The following is a 17,663-nucleotide window of genomic DNA, read 5'->3' as shown; positions in this document are numbered from 1 at the left end:
AATACAAAAGGAATGCAGGCAGGTCTATTCTTCCGATCCTATATGAATTGGGTGTTACACATGAAACAAATAAATAAACCAAATTTCATATTACCGGTATTCATTTCTAAACTATCCTCAAAATCATACTATAATAGCATACTTTTACATGAGCACAGTCATGTATTTTTCCAGGAAATATTTTGGTTTCATTCTCCTTATGAAATCTAGGTACTACTCATGTACAATGCCCATTAGTGCATTGTCTGGTTTAATGCAGTATGCAGCCATGGGCCTAGGTTTTGGTGAAGCACCCAAATGCCACTGGTGTATAGTTGCAGGACAAACACATATCAGATTTTGGTGGGCAAATGAGACTGGGGTCAAAGCCATTCCATTCAATGTGACTGTTAATAAAATACATTGTTTAACTATATTCTTAACACCTGTAGCACATAATAGCTACTCAGTGGAATGTATTTTATTGGATTGTATACTATATTTAACTTAACACAATACATTTGCATGTGAGGGTAATATTGAACATAGGTTTTTAGGATTAGCACAGCAGATAATAGATGCTTTAAATACACAGACTGATGTGCCAACTGTTGTTGTTTTAAGAATGTAATCTTTATTACAGCATCTCTTGTAAGCACTTATGCACCGTATGCGGCTGGTAGCATCATATAGTAATGTAATATTGGTATGTTTTTGTCTGTGTGTGTGTGTGTGTGTGTGTGTGTGTGTGTGTGTGTGTGTGTGTGTGTGTGTGTGTGTGTGTGTGTGTGTGTGTGTGTGTGTGTGCGTGCTTGAGTTTGTTTTGCTTTTGACTGTTCTAAAAATTGAAAAATAAAAACAAAATATTGACAAAAAAAATAATGTAATCTTTATCTTTTGTAGCTATTCATTTGTGGTCAATTTTATTGTCTGAGACTGCCTGGCCAATCAGACTTTCACCATCTTCGCTGCCATAAGGTCAAGGACCACAATGGAAATAACTCTGAGACTTTATTGTGCCATCCTTGTCCATTTTTAAAGCTATGATGTATTTTGTATTATTGCTTTTTCTAATCTCATATCAAATCAATATGGTGAATGATCTACGATGTAGTTGTATTCGTTTTTTCTAGAGTGGGACATGGCAGGCATGGAGTGTGGTTTTGGAGAAGCACCTAAATGTCACTGGTATACAGTTGAAATAAGACATGCCAAACAATGCGTGACAGGAGCAGCTTAAAAAGAACTGTGACAATTGTCACCCTTACAATGGAAGCACCCTTACAAGGAAGAAGTGTGAATGTGTGAGAGAAGCACCAGTGGTGGAACTTCAGTTCAAGGTCAAGATAGCTCACACAAACACGCGTGCGCACGCACACACGCGCACACACACACACACACACACACACACACACACACACACACACACACACACACACACACACACACACACACACACACACACACACACACACACACACACACACACAAACAAATTAATTCACCCACTCCCTCAAAAACTCCCCACAAAACAGCAGATTTAGGAAAATGACAGCTATCCACCTAGTTTTTGAATGCTATACAATACAATACTGTATACAAAATTCAATATGAGCACTTACAAAATTGGATCAAACAAAAAAATATCGAAATCAACCAAATTATAAATTAAATAAATAAAACAAAAAGTCAGAGTTCTAAACAGAAATCAAATATTATGTATGTTTTTGGTACACACTCCATGCTTGTTTGATTTTTACGTATTGATGCTTTTTCGACGTTAATTATCTCATTCATGAAGAAGAACAGTGGTCTGGCATTTTGAAATCTACATCTGTGAATAAATTGTTTAGTCATAATAATTAAACTATTGTACATCATTTCAATTTGTTTATCTTTCATTATAACTCCAAATTCAATGTCATTATATTTTCAATTGGGTGAACGAGGGTTACTCCTGTGGAAATAGAAACACCATGAACAGTAATATTTCCTACCGGTGAGAGGCAGCAATGTGCCTCAAGGCATCTAGTCTGCCGGAAAGCTATCTGAAGAAGAAGAAATGAAAGGATGCCAACTGCCGTAAAACACAGAAGAAGAAGATCCAGAAGTAGCATTGGGAACGACACACGTTGGTAGAAGTTGTCCCAAAAGCCTACAAGTTTTTGTTGTAAATGCTCGTTTTCTAGAAAAAGAAATGCCTTCACTAAACGGAAAAACAGATGTCATGTTTGTAAGTTCCCCTCCTCAATTTGTAGCTAATGGCATTGGATAATTAACAACGTAATGTTAACGTTAGCTAGCTAGCTAGCTTGGTGTGTAGCTAACGCTAGTTAAGTTAGCTATGTATGTATTCCGTTTATTCCAAAGCTCCCGAATTAGCCAACAACTTAAACATGTCAGCTAATTTAGTTTGGTTGAGAGACATATGTGCTAAAAGTTTGTTACCAGAACACAGTTGTGATTTACCTAATTATGATGTCCTTTGGCTTTTGACTCTATAGGAGGAAGATGATCTTCCTTATGAAGAGGAGATCATCAGGAACCCATACTCGGTCAAGTGCTGGATGCGTTACATCGAGTTCAAACACAATGGGCCTAAATCTACCCTCAATATGATTTACGAGCGGGCTCTGAAAGAGTTACCTGGCAGGTATAAAGCGGGCATATCACTGTTATAGTTATGTTCTGATCAATATTCTTGCTCGTCAACAGATTGTTGTTAGTACAGAGATACTAAAATAATCTGTTGTCAGTCACCATCAGTATTCCATCATCCACCATCACAAATAAGCTGGCGTGCTGAGTGTATGCAATCAGTTGGTAAAATAGTAGCCCCAACGTGACCCTACTGTACTTTGTGTATATATAATATATACACTTGTGCAGTAGTTAGGGTCACGTAGCGTAGTCAGTAATTTAGCCGGTGCTGTTAAAATGATACTGCTGTGTGAAACAACTGTAAAAGCAGTCTTTCCACAGCCTGTGCCGTATTTAGGAGAGGAGAAGCTTCCTAGTGCCGACAGGAACCTTGAGAGTTTGAGTATTTCATGACATGTTTTGCTTCCCAGGTGCGCTGGATTTGCGTTGATCACTGACTGAGCCGCCGCCTCCGTGTGACTGCATGTGTTTGCTCGCCGCGTGCAAGCGGTGCACCATGATAGTGAGATCAAACACACCCTGCTGTAAATTCGGCACAGGCTGTGGAAAGACTGCTTTTAAACGGTTGTTTCACGCAGCAGTATCATTTTAACAGCACCGGCTAAATTACTGGCTTCCGTAGGAGGACTATCATATCTTCGGATCTGCAATCTCCGACGTCGGAGAGCGTCTTGAACAGCCTTTCCCCCTTATTGCCTATGAGAACGCTATGTGACCCTAACTACTGCACGAGTGTATATATTATATATACACAAAGTACAGTAGTAGGGTCACGTTGGGGCTAGTATAGCAGCCAAGTGTTATTACAGTGGTTTGGACGAGTGGGTTGACTTTTGTTTAGTTGTTGGTTTAATACATGTCCAGATGGGCATGGAGTTTAAGCTATTGTTGCTCTCTTTTTTGTTTTTCTCACTCACTGTCTTGATCTTTTTACAGTTACAAGCTCTGGTACAACTATCTGCGAGAAAGACGGAAACAAGTGAAAGGGAAGTGTATCACAGAGCCAGCCTATGAGGAGATCAATAACTGCCATGAAAGGGCCCTGGTGTTCATGCATAAGGTGAGGATTCTTAATCAAGCATTGAACCATTTTGCAATGAGGATACAAAATACAGTGTGCTCTGTGCAGGTGGTAGTTGAAACTAACAGTCTCTCTTCCCCAACACTAGATGCCCAGAATATGGACTGATTACTGCCAGTTCCTGGTGTCTCAGTGTAAGATCACAAGGAGCCGGCGATCATTTGACCGTGCACTCAGAGCTCTTCCTGTCACTCAGCATCCACGCATCTGGCCCCTGTATCTCCGCTTTGCCCGTAACTTGCCCCTGCCTGAGACGGCCATCATTGTGTACCGCAGGTACCTGAAGGTGAGAGAACACTTCAAGCTGAGTCCCACAAGCATCTGTCTGTCATGTAGGCTATAGGTAGGATTCTAATGTCAGCAACTCAGGGAAATGGATATTGTTGTAATGTTGGAGGGCCTGATATGCTGAATACACCTTACTATATTATAGGAAGTGTAACACATTTTGAATGGAACCCTATTCAGAAAACTTTAATAGATGTTGACAGTAAACATTTAGCCCGACAGTTCTTTGTGGTGGTGGTGCTGGTGGGGGGGGGGGAGCGTGTCAAACAGTCCTCAAAAATGTGTTGTTGAGAATTTCAACTTGAGATGTGCTCCCTGCGCTCCACAGCTTTCTCCAGAGAATGCGGAGGAGTACATAGACTACCTACGATCTGTTGGCCGCTTGGATGAAGCAGCTGTGCGACTAGGAGCTGTTGTCAATGATGAAAGCTTTGTGTCCAAAGAGGGCAAGTCCAACTACCAGGTAGGATTTTCTTGTCATCCTCTAAACAACTCAGTATTTTTTGGAAGCTAAACATTAAACTTGACCAATAATTGTTGTACATTCATTTCTTGTGACAGTTGTGGCATGAGCTATGCGACCTGATCTCCCAGAACCCCGATAAGGTGACCTCTCTTAATGTGGGGGCCATCATCCGAGGAGGCCTCACACGCTTCACAGACCAACTTGGCAAACTTTGGTGCTCCTTAGCTGATTATTATATCCGGAGTGGCCACTTTGAGAAGGTAGGCTTTTGCTGAATACCTTTCATGCCTATTCAGTCCATAATGTACATAGTGCATAGGATTAATATATTAATGCTAGACTGCTTTAGTTTTGCTGATATTATCTACCATGTGTATGCTGGTTTGATCAGAATGACTAATGCATCAATGTGTCCTGTCTTTCCTCAGGCCCGTGATGTGTACGAAGAGGCCATCCTTACTGTGGTGACAGTAAGGGATTTCACGCAAGTATTTGACAGTTACGCCCAGTTCGAGGAGAGCATGATCGCTGCCAAGATGGAGACCACCTCTGAGTTGGGGAAGGATGAAGATGGTGTGTTGTGTTTGTTTTAAATGAGAAAAATCCTTTGCTTTCAATTCTCCTCGCCATGCATGTCTTACCTTTGTGTTCCTCTCCTCCCAGAGGACATCGATCTGGAGCTGAGGCTGGCCCGCTTTGAGCAGCTGATAGCCCGACGACCTCTCCTGTTGAACAGTGTCCTCCTGCGCCAGAACCCTCACAACGTCCATGAGTGGCATAAGCGGGTGAAGCTGTATGAGGGCAATCCACGACAGGTGAGTTTTGCAGAAGATCTCGCACAATGCCATGAATCAGAATAGTGTTTCAGTCAGACTTTGCCTCCATGCAATACGTTCCTCATGACTGCATGCTTAAAATGTCTTCTACAGATCATCAACACATACACGGAGGCAGTGCAAACTGTAGATCCAATGAAGTCCACAGGGAAGCCTCACTCCCTCTGGGTGTCCTTTGCAAAGTTCTACGAGGAGAATGAACAGCTGGATGATGTAAGTGAAAGCGGTCTTCCCACAGAGATATGACAAGTATCAATTTCATGCCTATTGTGATTTCCTCCATTGTTTTCTTCTTTTGTTATCTCTGACTTCTTCTGCCCGTGTCACTTAGGCCAGGACCATCTTTGAGAAGGCCACCAAGGTGAACTACAAGCAGGTGGATGACCTGGCCGGGGTGTGGTGTGAATATGGAGAGATGGAGCTACGCCACGAGAACTATGAACAGGCACTGCGCATACTGAGGGTGAGACACAATCCTACATCTTACATCTACAGTCATTCTCACTTTTAAAGTCAGATATATCTGATCGACATTAAGTTGTTCTTTCCTGTGTAAAAATGCTACAGTAGATATAGATGTAAAATGTTATGTTTAATCATCTGAATATAGAAAGCAACAGCCATCCCATCCAAGAAAGCGGAGTACTTTGATGTATCTGAGCCAGTCCAGAACAGGGTCTACAAATCCTTGAAGGTCTGGTCTATGCTGGCAGACTTGGAGGAGAGTCTTGGCACGTTTCAGGTATGTCCTTTACATGTTTGTGCATGTTTAATTTCTAATGAGAATAAACAGTCATGGCCCTCTTCATTCGTTAGGCTAGTTCTGCTTTATTAGCGAGTTCTAATGCAGTGCCCGTTCACTCAAATCTGAATCTTCACCCATCCCTGTGGACTAGACAGATTTAGACCACGTTTGTTTCCATGCAAAATGCTTCGCCTTGATGTTGTCTTGCCTGGAATTGATTGATTCCCAAAATTCCCAGATGGAAAATGATAAAGTGGAATTTGGGTCCAACGTCCGTCCAACAAGGGAGCATTTATTCTCCCTCATTCTTCCTCCCTTCCTAACAAGCTTCCAGTGTCGAGTGTATCCCATAATCCACCACTCTGCTCCAGTGTCGAGTGTATCCCATAATCCACCACTCTGCTCCAGTGTCAAGTGTATCCCATAATCCACCACTCTGCTCCAGTGTCGAGTGTATCCCATAATCCACCACTCTGCTCCAGTGTCAAGTGTATCCCATAATCCACCACTCTGCTCCAGTGTCAAGTGTATCCCATAATCCACCACTCTGCTCCAGTGTCAAGTGTATCCCATAATCCACCACTCTGCTCCAGTGTCGAGTGTATCCCATAATCCACCACTCTGCTCCAGTGTCGAGTGTATCCCATAATCCACCACTCTGCTCCAGTTGCTGAATCTGTGCTGAATGTAACTGAGTGATGTTGTGAAATGATTTCCTATAAATGTATTAAGCTGTCTTGGCAACTTCCAATTTTGATGTAATTTAGTTTCAGTTTTTCATAATGTGGCACCATTCAAAAGTGGGGTGGTTGTCAAAAAGATGCAATGTTTTAAGTGTTTTCAATAACGCAATATCCTTAAAAAAAAGCTGTATTTAATTTGTAGAGACTTAACAATTTTAGCTGCAATTTATTTGGTTACAAACATGAGTAAAACTGCTTGCTCAAAAAGTATTTTTTCATTTATTTTCTCAGAGTAAATACATAGGATTTTGAGGGCTGTTCAGTTTTGACTTTCTTTGATGACCCCTCACCTTTCTTCCCTTATTGAGAACCAGAAGGGTTTACTTGTCGTACAGCAGGTGCCTCACCACTAGGGGGGGTCACAGAAGCATGATAACGATGAAACAAATGAAGCCTTGGTCTTAATGCTTTCTTCATCTTCCCTTTCCTCCTCAGTCTACGAAGGCGGTGTATGACCGTATCATTGACCTCCGCATTGCCACGCCACAGATCATCATCAATTATGCCATGTTCCTGGAAGAGCACAACTACTTTGAGGAGAGCTTCAAAGTAATTACATGCTACTCATTCATGAACAAGCATTACTACATCTCATCGTGTAGTCTTTTCTTGCTCAAAGTAGCGCACATGTAAACAATTTTCTAATATCTTGGTTGATACCTTTCAACTCTTTCTAGGCATATGAGCGTGGCATTGCTCTCTTCAGGTGGCCAAATGTGTACGACATCTGGAACACCTACCTCACCAAGTTCATTGAGCGTTACGGGGGGAAGAAGCTGGAGAGAGCTCGAGATTTATTTGAACAAGCCTTGGATGGCTGTCCCGCCAAGTTTGCCAAGAGTAAGTAGCTTTGTTACAGGTATCGGACAACTCGGCTATATTTCACGTTAATGTAAAAAAAAATAAGAGAAAGAAAAAAACAAGTGTAATACTACATACCGTATTATATAGAGCACCGCAGGAATGAGTCCTGAAGTAGCATGTTGGATCTTCAGAGGAAAAGTGAATGGGGTTTTAGAATGGGGAATTCACTTAAATACATAAAATAAGGTCTGTGGCTAGGCTAACAAAGGTTTATGGGAGTGGTAATTTGTGTTCAGCAGGATAATCTTCACAAACATGAATCAACTTTATGACTTTTGAAACGTAAATGCATTTAAAAAAAAACAATTTTCAGAAAATGCTTCAAAAGCCATAACAGTGATTCACAAATTACCACTCCCATAAACTTGTTAGCCACCCTTATTGTATGCATTTAAGGGAACCCCCCATTCTAAACCCTCATTCACTTTCCCCCTGAAGATCCAACATGTCCGGGACTTCCGCCTACAAAAATGTCATCCCTGCGGTACTCTATTTATTATGTAGTTTTGGAATAAAGGTAAACAAATTGTGTTCCTAATCAATGTGCTGAAGCCTATTACTGTAATTATACCACTGTGTTTTGCTTTCTAGCCATTTACCTGTTGTATGCTAAACTGGAAGAGGAGTTTGGTTTGGCACGGCATGCCATGGCTGTCTATGAAAGAGCAACGCAGGCAGTGGACACAGGCGAGAGGCATCACATGTTCAACATCTACATCAAGAGAGCGGCAGAAATCTATGGCGTCACCTACACCAGGGCCATTTACCAGAAGGCCATAGAGGTACATGCTAGTCTGATAGTATGACATGTTACACACTGATGGATGATGCTAACATGCCATGCTAGAGCTCTGATCTACTGAATTATTTTGATTTTGAGATGATTCGTGTAGACACTATACTCTAGAAAATGAGTCAATGTAAGTTCTTTCTCGAACTGTAAATAATCAAATTAAGATATCTGGGCTGCGTAGAACAATGTATTTAGTCAGTGAGGTACTGCAAAATACGGCTATTATGTGCCGTTTTTCTTGAGTTTAGAGTTCTAAGGCATTCCATACAACCAATTATTATTAGAAGTGACTGACAAGAGACCTAGAGTTCACCATCTTCTATGCTTCAAAAATTGCCGTTGACACATTCTATTCGATGCATGAGAGATATTCTGAATAACTAGATTATCATAATCTATTCAAATAAGTATTTTAAATAACAATGATCTGAAATGTGTAAACAGTGATTTATCTTCAAGTGTCAGGTCATGCATTGGAGATAACCCAAGTTTTGTGTTTCCCAAGGTCCTCCCAGATGTCCACTCCAGGGACATGTGCCTGCGCTTTGCTGATATGGAGAGTAAACTGGGTGAGATTGACCGTGGCAGAGCAATCTACTCCTACTGCTCCCAGATCTGTGACCCAAGGGTAAGATGATCTACTTCCTGTCATCACCTTTTCCGATTGAACTGTTGCATTTTGATCGGTGCATTTTTCCCACTACCCTATACTCCGTATTAATAATGAACTTCCATTTATTTATTTCAGGTGACTGCTACTTTCTGGCAGACCTGGAAAGAATTTGAAATCCGCCATGGAAATGAGGACACCATCAGAGAAATGCTGAGGATCAAACGCAGTGTCCAGGCCACATACAACACCCAGGTCAACTTCATGTCCTCTCAGATGATGAAGGCCATTACAAGCTCCACAGGCACTGGTGAGAGAGCACACACTAACCCATGGCCAGTGTTTTTCAGCCTGGGCTGGTGCAAAACATGCACATAATGACCAATTTGAATGTGGGATATTTTAAATTATATGGACGTGGTAGCCGAATTCCCCCACTCTAGTGCCCCAAATCCTGAGGTTATGTTCCAGGAGCTAACACATGCTACTGTACTGTACAGGCATACAGTTCTGCTGAGGTTTGTGTGTCTCTGTGTGCCCAACCATTTATCTAACTGTTGGGTTTGTGTCCAGTGTCAGACCTTGCTCCGGGCCAGATGGGGGTTGATGACATGAAGATGCTGGAGCAGAAGGCACAGCAGCTTGCTGCTGAGGCAGAACAGGACACGCCCAAGCCCAAAGAAAAGATTCTCTTTGTCAGGTCTGTAGTCCATCCCCCCCCCCCATCACCCTAGTCTTCATCGCACAAAGCTACAGATGTGGTAGTGGTTGTCTTTGTATGAGCTGTGGAAGGTTCCAGCCTGTTTTTAATTGGGTTATGCATCTACTTATGCAGGAGTGACACTTCTCGCACGGAGCTGGCTGAGCTCGCTAAACAGGCAAATCCTGATGAGATCGACATTGACGATGACGATGAGGATGGAGACGACGAAGAGCAAGGACCGGATGGTGAGTGACGGACACAACATGCCAACACTCAAACGGCAAATATGATTTCGGTTCAAACATTCATGGATGTTTATTTTTATTCATTAAGATGCTAATTGTGTTAATTGTCTTTATCTCTTGACTTCACAGAGGTGCAGCTTGAACAGAAGAGTGTCCCCACAGCTGTCTTTGGAGGGCTCAAAGAAGATTGAAGGGGGGAACTATTAGCAGATATCATGTGCAACTTTAAAAAGATGCAGTCTTTGGATTACTGTAGATGTAGAATAGATTATGTTATGCATTTTCAAATCTGTATAGCGTAACTACTGTTGTTCCCCATGAATTTTAATAACAAAATGTGACACATTTATACCTAATAATTGAATTACACTGAGAATGGCAACATTTGTACCAGTTCTCAGTATTTTCCTGGTATGCATGGCCCTGGGTGTTTTGGTTGTACAGTACATAAAATGTATGTGCCTGTGTTAGTATTGGCCACATGATGTCAGTCTTTCTCAATTTTGCAGCTGAAGGTAATTCTTTGAGCAGTTTTCTACTCGTCAGAAATGATAAAGTTGTACAGTAACTTCAAGTTTGATCTACTCTGATTTGGACTCTTATTGGATGACATTGATTTGTGAAAGGATTGGCAGTGAAAACATGCAGATGTACAGTATGTACACGGTACACCTGTAAAATGCAGCGATATTTTTTTGACAGGGCAGCATCTGCCCTAGAAAAACAAAGAGGAGGAGTTTGGTTTCTTCAAGGGAGAGTATTTGATTGAAACTGGAGCTGGGCGTTCAAGCCTCACATTGTTTTAGTGAAGTTAACCATTTAGTGGCTGTCTTGCAAAACTTAAAAAGAGAGACTGTAATTCAGACATTACTAACCACATAGGATTGTGCACCAATTATACATGCAATTATATACTGGTAGAGCAATTTCAAGACTGACTAAGCTCACAGAACAGGCCCAGTATTTTTTGATGGATAGGCCTCATGCCATTTCACTTATGTCACCCAGTCATAAGGGTTGCAGAAGACTGGAAAGAGTGCAGACGAGGGCAAAAATAATGTTCTTCCATAATTAGATTAGAATAGTTTCAAGGTAATCCTCTTACATGGTTACAGCAGCAGAGGGGTGCCAGGGGACCTCATGGAACTTTCAGCATTATCATGTGATGAGGAGGCACTCACTGGGAAGAAAACCTGAAAAATAACCAGAAAGAAAATGTCACTTCACTATAATCAGAATCACTTTTATTGCCACAATATGCAGATTACATACAGGGAATTTGTCTTTGTGTAAGTATGCAGCGTAGTGGTCATATCAATATTTCTATATAATATATGTTCTTCTCATTCCAGCTTCTATATATTATATTACTATGATGATGAGCTGCTATAAAGGTGCTTGTCTTTCTCTCTGCCACCCACTTTCTTTCATCTGTAGGCTATGTATACAGTAGTACAGTATACCATTTACTCATTCATATGAGCATATTCTGCCAGGGACCTCATTTTCTGATAGGTATTTGCACAATACGCTTTAATAGCAGGATCACGTTTTTTCTCGTGTGTAAAATATGTTCCCTGTCAAAATGAGCCGCTCCAGGCAATAATTCACCTGTCTGCCAGCAGATGCACCTGTCCCAATTCTCCCAAAGAGTCACACCTCTACCTGCTTGCTGCATATTCACACACCTACCTGCTGGCTGTATTCACACGGTTAAATCCCGCCTTCCTCACCCAGGCTCAATTCCTATTGGACCGCCGGCGGAGCGAGCGCTCCCAGTGTGGGGCACCTGGTTATCAGTCATCGCCGGCGCCTCCGTCTGTGTCGTGGAGCTGCTTAGATTAGAGTAAACTGACTACACAGCAATGCGGACGAAGGGCAAAACACGAGGGGAATATTCCGGCTTTCTGTAAAAACCCGCTGGGCCGGTGCTTCATGAGGTGACGAGGATCGTTTAAAGACTGATTCCGTCTCCAAAAGCAAAGGGACATTCACTGGACTGGAAGCAGCTCCGGGGCGGATATTTTTCCCGGACGAAACGCTTCGCCACATCCGTATTCCCAGCCCTGGTAGTAGGCTATGGAACAGTCTGCTAAAAGAATGATTGCCTGAATTTTTATACTGCCTTGTAGCCACTTTCTTTGCCAGTGCTTCCCTTTCCCCATCTTTTCTCGCTATGGTGGACTCCAATGCCATGAGGAAGACTTTTGTAGTCCCCGACATAAAGCCATTGGATTTGTATGATTGTACTAAGGCAAAAATATGCGCAAGTGTCGGATGGCTACTGGCAAAGTCCTACGGCAATGCAGGTAGGTAATGAATGTTACACTACAGGCCTGATGATGTATGAAGGTATCCAGAGAGATCTTTAGCGTTAGAAAACCACCATCCCTCTGTGGTCCAGCAGTGCGCTATGTTTATATTATTCAGTTTACCAGTGTCAAATGAGAAGCGCACGCATGAAGGTGAACTGCGCTGTATGTAGAGCTCAGCGATTTTGGGGCACAAAGAGCAGCACATGAAAGGCGGACCATGCACTGTATGCATTCCTAACTCATACCAGCTACACACAACATGTCATTTGTTCTTACTCAGTGGGTGGTCAGGTCAGGCACATTGCATAGGTAAACGTTAGTGTCCGGAAAAAAGGCCTCCTCTGCAGGCATATCACGCTAATCTGTCGTATTTCTAGCCAACAGACATCAGCAATCATTTGCGGGCTATTGTGTTCTTATCCGATTTAGTTTGCACAGAAATGGGTCAAGGGGCGTAGATTCTTCACTCATTCGTTCCCAGTGTTGACAGCTTCTAGTAATAGGCTAGCTACATGCTAGGCTATATCTACCAACATATAATCAGGACCAATCAAAATAGCCGTATAATTATACTGAGTGGGTGGATGGACTACATAGACTTTCATTCTAATTCATTTAATCTGGAGTTTTCTTATTCTTTGTTATTCTTATCCTGTCTTTAGTCAGCAAAGCCCATGGGGCGCTTGAGAGAAACCATCCCTTTCTGATGCGCAAACACACCCACCCACCTATAGAGCATCCTTTTGTTGGAAACAGTGTCATAAGGCGTCTTTATGCCTTCTTAGGTTTCACAGAACTCACCCCTAAAAGCAGTTTCTCACTGCACTGACCTTGAGGGGATCACGTTAGTCTATTATTCCCTAAAGGGCAAATTTGCTGTATAGGCCAGGCTATCTGGTAGCTAGATCTCACAGAGAAAGCACTGAAACAGTGCTTATCAGGACTACTGGTGCCTATGATCTGTTATGTCACTGATAACTGTGCATGCATTGGAGAAACCACACTATTTCAGGGTCTGCTTGTAAATAATTTCTCATAACTTTGATCCATCATCTCAGGTGCGCTTGATCCACAAACTGGCCCTGTGCAGTGGTGCTGGCACAGGATCTATGGACACTGTAGCCTGAGGGGGGAACCACCTGCCTTCACCACTTTCCTTATGTATATGTAAATAAAAGCTCTGGGGCGGTCAGTTATGAGCTAATGGTTTGAGATGTAATCATAGACCACTCAGTTTGGGCTAGTGAAGCCTGTGAGTGTGAAGTTAACTCTATTTTACTTTAACAACCTTACTCAAGTGTTACGCAATGCAGGACTCCAGGCTGCAGTTTGTTAACACCTCAACCACGCCCTCCGGTCAAAGTCACCCTCCATTAGCCTATTTCACATCCCACCCAAATCACCCATTTTGTGTCTAAAAGGTGGAAAGTAAAACAGGTGCAAGCAAGACATTGATTATAGCACCGGTACTGGAACACCTAAATGGATTGGAAGTTGGAAACCCTCATTAGTGTTCTGGTTGCACCTGCTTTACTTCCTGCCTTTTAGACACAAAATGGGTTGGGTGGGATGTGAAATAAATACCAGTAGGCTAATCCCTAGCTAAAGGAATATGGGAGTGTAGTTGGTGTGCAGTGGTGGTCCTCATCATCAACTGAGATAGATAGCCTGGAGCTGCCGATATTTTCCTGCAAAGTCAAGATGACATCATCGAGTCCCTTGCCAGAAACTCAACATCAGATTGTGCAGCAGCAGCCAGACGGCTCATCTGGTCCTCAGCTCTGTCAGGGCTAATCAACCTAATGATGACAAAATACACTGCAACCTTCATCTCGGAGTCTCTGCACCATCAAATGTGCTTTCATGTGGGCCACATATCTCAAGTCTTTTGTGTAAATACTGTGCTATACTACAACCAGACTGTAGCCTTTACTAGGAACACGCAAGGGCCTAATGACCATCTCTTAAACATATTTATATTCTCATCTACCTTAAAAATGAATTGATGTAGGCCTACATGTATGTTAATAAGGAGGTCGGCCGTGATGTTGGACTGTGAAATGTCTTTGTGATCTTGAATAACACTCTTTCAAAGCTAGAACCTAGAGTACCGAAACTTGGAGTTGCTTTGTTGACAATTCATTGGAGAGTGACTCTATGGCTCCATGAGATATTAGTTTGTGCCTTTACTTTGGAATCAGACCAGGCAGTCTTGATTCTCTAGTTTCTATCTTACATAACATGTCCACGTGACTTGTCAAGTTCGTAGGGATATGTAAATTCTGTTTACATATGGGTTCTCCCCTTTGAGTACACACCAGTGATGTCTGCCGGGCCTGTTTGTAATCCATCTGAGAACAACTTTATTAAAAGTTATGAAAAATGGAGCCTGTCTTATCCCCTCCTCATCCGCTCATCAATCCCCCCCCCCCGTGAGAATATTCCCGAAGTGAAATTGAAGCTCCTCGTTTGTACCAGGATGTTGTAAAAGCTTTGTTTGTTTTAGTACATCTGAAACCCGTAGCTTTAGCTCCACCTGGCTACCAAGCTGCCGAAATCCTGTTGGGAGTGATTACTCATGCGTTTCCCCATCAGTGTGGCTATGGTGAGTCACCAGGGGACGAGGACCTGGGGAGGGAGTTGGCGTGCTATTGGTGTTTGACAAAACATCAATAAAACCATATGAACCATGCCAAGGTTAGGCCTAAACCCCCTGATGCAATAAGTGTGTTGTGCAAGTTGTGTCGAGGTGATAATAATAATAACAATGTGATACTTTGTTGGTGGTCCCTGTAGGGGAATTCACTTTACTTGCTACTCTTCACACTGAGATCAGGCTCAGTTGCACAACAGGGGACAATCTGAATTCCTAGTAGTCTTTCATGCACCCATAGATGCTGGGTAGACTGCCCCCTTTATGCTATTTATTGCTGCTGTGCTTATGTTGTACCCAAGCTAGGTTTTAGGTGTATTTGCCCCCCCTCCCCATATATGGTGTAATTGATGTTTATCCATTACTAGCCTACTCAAGATAATATTCTTTAAGGGTAATATATCAGCCAGAATATGCCAGATGCATTGGCATAGGTTTTAATTTATAGTTGGCTGTTTCAAATATGCTGAGCCTTGGCAATGTTTCTACCATATTTTGCACTGTGGACTGTTTTGTGAGTTTTCTTCTTTAGTTCTTCTTTGTCCTGGTTTTTCCAATTAGGTGTTGGGATTACTGGCATATCACTAGAGCTGCCTTCAAACCTGTTCTAAAACAAGAGCATAATTATAATCATCCACGTTTTGATCCTTTTTTATACTAAATTTTCCAAGGCAGCCAACATCCTTACCAAAACATAGATATGGTTAAGTATTCGTTTTGTAGAATGTTTCCCAAAGTGGTTTCAGATGAGTACTGGGCAGTGGACAGATTAGCACTGCTACTTCATATAGGCTAACCAAGACTTGGGAGAAGAGATAACCTGAATATAATGTTGTCATTTGAGTCCCAGCCCCCCAGCCTCGATGCTTACCTTGCACACTTCTGCACATCTGAGCTCTTATGAATTATTGAATCCAAGCCAGACTGATATCGTCAAAATGCAGCCGCTTTTGCAGACTGCTGTGCTACGCAATTAATGCAAAGAGCTTCTTAATGTTCACCGTTACCATGACAACCTCTTGAAAGCCAATGCTGGTCAGTCCACTTGAGTGTAAAGTGGGATGGGGAGGGACGGGGGGCGTCTACCCTTACTGAATACTCCCATGGGAGCTAGCTGCGGTTCAAACTGCGGTTGGTTTCAGCTGACCCCGTGCTCGCCTTGGATGTGTTGGTGTTGCTTTGTGGCCCTTGATGACTGTCAGGCACGTGCCTGAAATGTTTGTGACATGACCAGCATGCTAGCTCAATCAATCAATTAAGTAGCAGAACACATGGCCTCCTGTTATCAGCAGGTCAGTGTAGATATGAGCTTGCACAGCTGAACTGACTACAGTCTACACTTGTATACAGCCATGAAGGCAGCATCACTTCATCTGCACTTTATTAACCACTTAGCCAATTGTAATGGACTGAATTGCGTTGAAACCAGTCAAGTTCACCTTTTTCTACCATGGTCTTTCACTTTTGATAATTTGGTGTGATAATATTCTGTTACTATTATCACACTAAACTATCAAAACAACCTGGTAGGGCTGGGCGATAAATCAATATTATTATTTATCGTATTTCAGTGGAATCATATTGTGATGATATGCAAATATTCTAATATTGTGACACATTACTGCTGTCTAAACCGATGACAAGTTAATTTTACTTAAAAACTCTGGTAAAATTAGGTATGGTAGGAATATAATTTGAATACTTCTGTTTTGTTTGACATCACACCTAACATTGCCATTGGGTTCAATGAGATGAACATTCATTTGATTATTTAACATCACATAGAGAAAAATCCTTACGATTAAATATATCAATCAATCAATCAATCAAGTTTATTTGAGCAGACTCAGGGTCCATAAAAAGTACATACAACATTAAAAAAAAAACACAGGGACATAAAAGACAAAAAACAAAAAACTCATTGCACAAGGCACTGATACCAATGTGTCCAAAGCTGGGAACCATATCTGACAGTGCTAAACTTGGGGTTAGTCAGCACCTGGATTACACAGTTCATAGACCCGTTTAGACGGCATATACATTTATACATCAATTTCCTCAGGAGAGCCTCAAAGGTGTGAATTCTTATCACTTATATACTGATATTGATTTGAACCATATCGCCCAGCCCTATAACAATGTAGTCTCGCTGGCCAGCCTCCTCTCCCTTCTGTCCGAGGAGTCTGGCGCTGCAGGTTTCCATAACTGGGATAAACCCTCCCCTGCTCTACTCTGCTCTCCCATTGGAAGCGTCGGTTTCAGACGCTGCCGGATTTCCGCTCCCCGCTTAAGAAGCTCTGTCATTGGCTCCGACCATGTCAGTCAGAGCGGCTTCTGCTCCCTCCTCCCTGTGTGTTGCTGTAAATAGTCCCCTGCCGCCTCAGGGAAAACAACAACACTAACTAGCTAGCAAGCTAACAGCAGAAACCTACATGCTAGCTCGTTGCTACATGCTGAAAACGGCAAGTTGGATTGTTTGAAACTATTTTCCAAGGGCTCTGCCGCTAAGCGCCGCCCATCGCAATCCCACTATGGAGACCTGCGGCACCAGACGGAAGGGAGAGGAGGCTGTCCAACGAGACTAATAACAATGTAATACTAATTGCTGTATGGAAGTTCTCTCTTGGCTTTGCCCCCTCCTCCACAGGGAGGTGAGAGTGGCAGGGAGCCAGGGATACAGA

General features: G+C 42.4%; 2 protein-coding genes across 2 annotated transcripts in view; both read left to right on the top strand.

Annotated features, from left to right (window-relative positions):
- Positions 1 to 2,092: 2,092 nt before the first annotated feature.
- On the top strand, positions 2,093 to 10,552 carry xab2 (XPA binding protein 2). The gene is made up of 19 exons (XM_083649450.1): positions 2,093 to 2,212; positions 2,484 to 2,632; positions 3,577 to 3,700; positions 3,810 to 4,007; positions 4,338 to 4,472; positions 4,571 to 4,735; positions 4,904 to 5,048; positions 5,139 to 5,290; positions 5,405 to 5,524; positions 5,643 to 5,774; positions 5,922 to 6,053; positions 7,235 to 7,348; positions 7,477 to 7,639; positions 8,255 to 8,445; positions 8,962 to 9,084; positions 9,205 to 9,376; positions 9,640 to 9,766; positions 9,902 to 10,014; positions 10,144 to 10,552. Exons 1-19 carry the CDS (start codon positions 2,177 to 2,179, stop codon positions 10,203 to 10,205), a joined length of 2,553 nt encoding a protein of 850 aa, XP_083505576.1. The 5' UTR covers positions 2,093 to 2,176; the 3' UTR covers positions 10,206 to 10,552.
- A 1,638-nt stretch (positions 10,553 to 12,190) lies between these two features.
- The window catches only part of camsap3 (calmodulin regulated spectrin-associated protein family, member 3), a gene marked incomplete at its 5' end in the record, with an annotated part of 38,650 nt that continues 33,177 nt past the window's right edge, over positions 12,191 to 17,663 (top strand). Inside the window, one exon of the mRNA XM_083648783.1 lies at positions 12,191 to 12,323. Coding sequence (XP_083504909.1) covers positions 12,191 to 12,323 — 133 coding nt within the window. The remainder of the gene's footprint in view (positions 12,324 to 17,663) is intronic.

The sequence above is a fragment of the Poromitra crassiceps genome (assembly GCF_964638095.1).
Source record: "Poromitra crassiceps genome assembly, chromosome: 13".
NCBI classification, from domain to species: domain Eukaryota; kingdom Metazoa; phylum Chordata; class Actinopteri; order Beryciformes; family Melamphaidae; genus Poromitra; species Poromitra crassiceps.
This window is presented reverse-complemented; position numbering and strand designations above follow the sequence as displayed.

Bases quoted from the DNA above. Each gene is read 5' to 3' on its own strand.
- xab2 (XM_083649450.1), top strand. From the start codon at position 2,177: ATGCCTTCACTAAACGGAAAAACAGATGTCATGTTT. The intron at 4,736-4,903 runs GTAGGCTTTTGC...GTCTTTCCTCAG, and splicing joins GGAGTGGCCACTTTGAGAAG to GCCCGTGATGTGTACGAAGA. The intron at 9,085-9,204 runs GTAAGATGATCT...TATTTATTTCAG, and splicing joins CCCAGATCTGTGACCCAAGG to GTGACTGCTACTTTCTGGCA.